At 39.8% G+C, this 6311-nt stretch overlaps 1 protein-coding gene across 2 annotated transcripts in view; it reads right to left on the bottom strand.

The window, feature by feature from the left end:
* FAM168A (family with sequence similarity 168, member A) overlaps positions 1 to 6125 on the bottom strand; it is a 73519-nt gene extending 67394 nt beyond the window's left edge. For both annotated transcript variants that reach the window (XM_008568559.1, XM_008568558.1), the window contains exon 1: positions 6037 to 6125. In XM_008568559.1, the coding sequence (XP_008566781.1) occupies positions 6037 to 6106 (70 nt within the window). In that variant the 5' untranslated portion in view covers positions 6107 to 6125. The remainder of the gene's footprint in view (positions 1 to 6036) is intronic.
* Between the last annotated feature and the right edge of the window lie 186 nt (positions 6126 to 6311).

Here is a 6311-nt window from a genome sequence, read left to right on the forward strand (position 1 = left end):
ATTTATTTATTTATTTATTTATTCCTTTTTGTCTTTTTTTTTACTGACCGGTAACGGGATCGCAACCCTCAGTGTCGCGCCCGTACAGGGGACCGGCAACGGGATCGCAACCCTCAGTGTTGCGACTGCACCTCGCTCAGCCAGTGAGCCGCCGGTCTGTATGTGGGATCCGAACCCTCGGCGGGAGTGCCGCCGCGCTTCCCAAGCAGCGCACTGTAGCAGTGCGCCACCGGGCCGGCCCCAAGATTTTATCTTTTTAATCTTACTGATATATCAAATTATTCATTATATCTGCAGGCTATCAGCTTCATTAATTATCCAGGTCCTCTAGTTGATAAATTGCTGTGTCAAATAAGTCTGCTTCTTAAACTGACTTTTTTTTTTTAAGCAAAGGAAGCATTCCAGGAAAAAAAAAAAAAAAAAAAAAAAGCTGCTGAGAAAAAAAATGAAGTCTTCAAACAGAAGGTTAGCCTTCTAACCTGGATAGTTGTATCTTCTGCTAGGGTATTTGTACTGTTTGGACATATATTTGCTACAGGTTAAAACCAGCAAATTCAGTAAGGGCCCAATACAGAAGTCAGGGACCATACCTGGTCCTCTGTGGACCAGCAGAGGAGTGGGAAGTGGTCAGGACAAGATGTAGGGAAGGGCAGGTGAAACCCTGCATGTTATTTTGTGGTAGAGAGACAATGAATACACAGGCTCAGAATGGTTCCATACTCAGCTCCAACACTTTCTGCAAAACACTTCTTATCCTCCATCTTTTTACCGATAAAATGATGGGTTAGTTTAAAGGCTTCATCACTTCTCACATTTCAGAATTCTTTTCTAATTGGGTTTGGAAACTTCGTCACAAGCCAATGGCTGGCCCTGTTACATCTATTACTCTCAGCTATCTTGTGAAGAAGGAAATTCTAACCCTTTTTCATAGTTTTTTTTTTTTTTTTCGTAGATAATATATTGAGGCCCAGGAAGCTTAATAACTGATGTCATACAGTTCTTAAGTGGCAGAATTGGGTCTGTAATCTAAGTCACTAACTCTATATCCCATACTCTTTTCTCTATAGAGGTATACTCATTGCTGTACATTATAACAACCATTAAATGAGTGTCAACTATGAACCAAGCACAGTGACAGAGGCTTTATAAACATTTTCATGGACCCATGAACCAACCTTCTATATATATGTTGTTATCCCATTTCACAGCTGAGGAAACTGAAATTCAGAAAGGTTAAATAACTCAACCAAGGTCCCACAGCTAGTTAGTGGCAGAGCCCAGATTATAGCCCAGATCTGGTAGATTCTAAAACCTGTTCTCTTTCCAGAACACATACCAAACCTCTGGGTGAAGCTTGGATACTGACACCATCAGAACATTTTAAGAAAAGAGAAAGGAAAGCAAAGGAAAAAAATAATAATACTTAGGTCTTGACTATATTCCAAAATTCTAGCAGAGAAAGCTTTCTAAGGCCTTCAGAAAAAGAAATGCTCCAGTCTTTAAAGAGCCCATTATCATGGTGAATCTAGGTGAAAGGTATTCAAGTAGTCACTGTATTTACTATCTGTTTTAGTCAGTTTGGACTGCCACAACAAAATACCATAGACTGGGTGGCTTAAATGACAGACATTTATTTCTCACAGTTCCAGTGGCTGAATGTCTGAGATAGGGTGCCAGAATGGCTAGGTTCTAGTAAGGGCTCTCTTTCTGGCTTGCAGATGGCCACCTTCTTGCTGTCTCCTCACATGGCAGAGAGAGCTCTGGTATTTCTTCCTCTTCTTATAGGGGCACTAATCCCGTCATGAAGGCCCCACCATCATGACCTCATCTAAACCTACAACGGCCCTCATTGCCAATTACCATCCCACTGGCGATTAGGGCTTCAACATAAGAATTTAGGGGCCGGCCTGGTGGCGCACTGCTACAGTGCGCCGCTTGGGAGTGTGGTGGCGCTCCCGCCGAGGGTTCAGATCCCATGTACAGACCGGGTCCCGCTCACTGGCTGAGCGAGGTGCGGGAGCAACACCAAGGGTTGCGATCCCGTTGCCGGTCCCGGTCCGGTACGGGCGCGACACTGAGGGTTGCGATCCATTGCCGGACACGAAAAAAGACAAAAAGGGAAAAAAAAAAAAAAAAACATAAGAATTTAGGAGGGACACAAACATTCAGTCCATAACACAATCTATGGAACCAATCCCCCATGGACATCAACGGATGACTGTATATGGCATATTATATTCTCTAAATTCACTTTCCAAGATGTACAAGGAGCTAGTTATAAATAACCATGCCATAGGATTGCTCCAAGTGTAAGATACTGTCTGTAAAACACTGAGCTCAGTTTTTGGCACACAGTAAGTACTCAGTAAAGGAGCTTTAAAAAGGACAGAGACAGAACACTGTCAATTGGTTAGGAGATAACTGCTCACTGGAATATACTGTATTGCAAAGCTATATTTTATTTACCATCTTAGATATCAGAGAGAATTTCAAATCAGGATTGGTTCTAACCCCTCTGTTCCCACAGCCACCACTCTGCTGCCTGTGAAGCAGATGACACCATAATAGACTTGACCCCCTCTACTTTTACCCCCTGAACTTACCCCAAACTGCTGGTCAGGAGCAGGCTTCTAGCTCCTCAGAGGGAAGGTTCCCTAGTCCTAGAAACTGAAAAGACAACCTTCTCGCTTAGCATATCACTGGGAGCAGTGAAAGGAGCACATATTTTAAGACAGATCAGCTTGCTATAATAGAAAGCACATATACTTTGAAATCATAAAGACCTGAGTTCCAATCTTTCCTCATCTCTTAAAAGCTTGTATACACTGGCCAAGTCACATAACCTGAATTAAAACACCACAATTTCTTTATCTGTAAAAGAAGAGTACTTCATAGTACTTTATAATTAATAAGATTATATATAGTACCTAGCATGTGCTTGCCAGTGTTAATTAATACTTTTTAACATAACCATTACTGTTACTAGTTACTAACAATAATAAAAAATGTTTACTCTAATGCACTATATTTAGCATTTGTTTACAAATTATCTCTCTTGATCTTCCATTTCCAGCAATGTAGAAGAAAAGATAACCTGAAAATCTGCCTACTATACAATATCTAGAAGAGCTGGATAAAGTATAACAAACATCTTATTCTTAGGCAGAGTTAAGATCTTAAAAAAGAAAAAAAAGAAAAAAAAAAAGAATCCCCAGGGGTCAAAAAATGAAGAGGAAACTAAAAATCAGGAAGTCTTAGCAGTGACCTGACGCTTGGCTGTTCTAGGAAGGTTTTTCGGTCTGGGCAATCAAAGGGCTTGCTTTTTATAGCCAACAGGGTAGGAGATAAGGCTTTGGGCCCTGGAAAGGCTGAGAGCTAAAACCCAAATTCCCCTGTATAAAGCTGGGATCTTAGTCATATTGCCAGTTTTAAAAACAAAATTGACCCAAAGTACAGAGATACAACAGGGAAGCTTTGGTTAAAAAAGAAAAAGTCTCCCTACGAATTTGAAACTTTGGCCTGTGTAAAGTTTGAATTTATACTACATGTGTCAAGTTTACACTACCTGTGTGGTCCTAGAATCTCCAGAAGATAAATTAACTTAAAACATAGTTAAGGCTGATAATATTCCTTGGTGATTAGTAGAAACAACAACAAAAAAATCCTCCCTCCCTCTAGAGGAAACATCTCATTTAATTCTTACAACTGTCCTATGAAATAGATAATATTAAAACAGTTTATGAAAGAAATTTAGTTTAGGGGGGGTTAAGCAACTTGTTCAAAGTCACCCGGCTATTATCTGACAGAGCTGGGATTTGAACCAGATTGTTGTTCATTCAGTCAAAACACATTACCAAGTTCTACTAAGTGCCAAGCAGAGATAAGGTCTGTTCCCTTTCTAGTATATCACACTGCCTAAACTTCTTTGTGCAGATCAATAGATAAATGCAACTGTTTTCTTCCATCTCAAGTTTACCAAATCTAGTAAGACTGAAGGCAGCCAGGATCACAGCAAATAGGAAACCAAAGCCCCACAGGATTCCCCTGGGCTCTGTCTGCCAAAGCAAATCAGTCACCTCTGGCAAAGAAACTCAGGTTGCTAGAATGCTCGGAACTGGGGAAAGCAACAAGCTCCCTGAGCTAGTAGGGTGTGGGGTACTGTCCCATGGGTCCTGGTTACTGGATTAATTTTATTAGAATAAATATACAATATAAGTTCAAACAGAAAATATTTACTTCTAAGCTTAAATAATAAGGACAATGAAGCTGTTGTCATTAAAACAACATACGAGATTGAAAGTTAGGAATAACTGCTACAGACATATCAGGCTCAACTCCAATGGATTTCTGAATGTTATTTTGGTAGCACGGCACTGAGAAAACCCTGATTTAAAAACATAAGCTGCAGCAAATGGTAGCAAGTTTTAGAAAAAATTAACACGCATTCTTAGAAGTGTAAGTTAACACCGTGATCACTTTACATGTATGTGCGCTTTATGAAAATAGTGCTCAATATTTTCTGCATTTCTCTAAAGAAGATGTGCTCAATATTTTCAAATAATCAAATTGAATATTTGAGGACTCTCTGAAACACTCTCCTACCATTCTTGTAGTTTTCTTTTCTTTTTTTTTTATTTTTATTTTTATTTATTTTTTTTATTTTGTCAATATACACTGTATATGATTATTATGGCCCCCATTCTTGTAGAGCAATGTTTGGAAACAACCAGACAATGAGTTCTCTGAGATCTCTCCACTCTCGTCTTAGAAGGCTATACAGCATACATAGCAAAGTGCATAAGTAGGAGTTATAAGGGGGAACTGGTACATTCCACAGCTTCCACTCACTGCCACTGACTGTTTTCTGGGGCAAAACTCCCCCATCTTCCCACCCCTAATCCTGCCACCAAGACCTTAATCTACTTTTTGATCCTCCTTTTCTACTTTTTCCCTTTTCTATTCCTTACTCCAGCTAAGCTCAAGTATTGACTGGATCCTGTAAGGTCAAGAATTGACTATAACTTCTTATTTCCATGTGCTTGTTTATACTGTTACTGTATCTCCACTTTGACTTATATTCATTAAAATTTTTGAAGGCTTATGATGTGCTAAGCACCATGCTAGACAGTTTACGTTTTCTCATTTGCTTCCATTGCCATACATCCTATTCATCTTTACTTATTTGTAAATAACAATAATCATTATTAATTACTTACTTTGTGCCAGGTATTATATGTTGAGTATCTTACAACAGCTTATGTAATTCTTACAGCAGCCCTGTGAAACAGGGTAATTGCCCTTATTTTATACATGAGAATACTGAGGCTCCAGAAGGTCAGAAACTTGCCTAAAGCAATTAAGTGTGAGAATGCTTCCTGGAAAAGTGCTGAGTTCAGAGTTGAGTTCTTAAGGAATAAGGCAAAGTTACCAGGGGACAATGGCATTCCAGACAGAGGGACAACATATATAAAGGCAGAGAAGTAGAAAACAGCTTGGTATACAGTTCAGGAAAAAGAACAGCCTTCAGAATAATAAGACCTGGGTTCAAATATCTAATTTTGTTTTGTTTTGTGGCCTCTAACTGTAACTATGATCTTCACATCTGTGAAATGGTGATAATAAGCTGTACTGTGCAGAATTGCTTTAAGGTTAAAGTGAAATAAGGTATGTGACAGTGCCCAGCACAGGCTAGGCCCGTGGTGAGTACTCAGTAAACAAATGTTACCACCCTTCCTTCTAACTAGTTGACAATTCAATGTCCCTTAGTCTCAAGATTTTTTTTGGCAGCTGTCCAGTACAGGGATCCAAACCCTTGACCTTGGTGTTACAATACCATGCTCTAACCAACTGAGCTAACTGTCCAGCCCTCAAGAATGTTATTTCCATCTCTACTGGACTTCAGACATATCTTTTCTAAGTTCCCAAGCTTTACCAGGACTTTTGGAGGTGTAGTATACCAGAAGTCATTCAGCAAGTTATTTGGTAACATCCTTAACCACCATTTCTCAATATGAGAGCCATTCTCATGCCACTCACCTGTGTAGGCCATGTTCTTAGGGTTGCCATAAGGAGCCCCAGGCTGCACGGGGCTGTAAACAGGGTTCATTGTGGAAGACTAAGGATCCTACAAAGAAAACAAAGAAAAAAGCATTGATTACTGATTGCTCATTCTCCCTGACATCAGTTTTTCCTCTATAATTTTCTGTTTATGCTCAAAGAGAAGCATCATGGTATAGTAGAAAGAGGACTAAATAAAGAGAGGGAAGGAGAGAGGGAGGGAAGGAGGGAGGGAGGGAGGGAGGGAGGGAGGG

The sequence above is a fragment of the Galeopterus variegatus genome, unplaced genomic scaffold (assembly GCF_000696425.1).
Source record: "Galeopterus variegatus unplaced genomic scaffold, G_variegatus-3.0.2 Scaffold423, whole genome shotgun sequence".
NCBI lineage: Eukaryota > Metazoa > Chordata > Mammalia > Dermoptera > Cynocephalidae > Galeopterus > Galeopterus variegatus.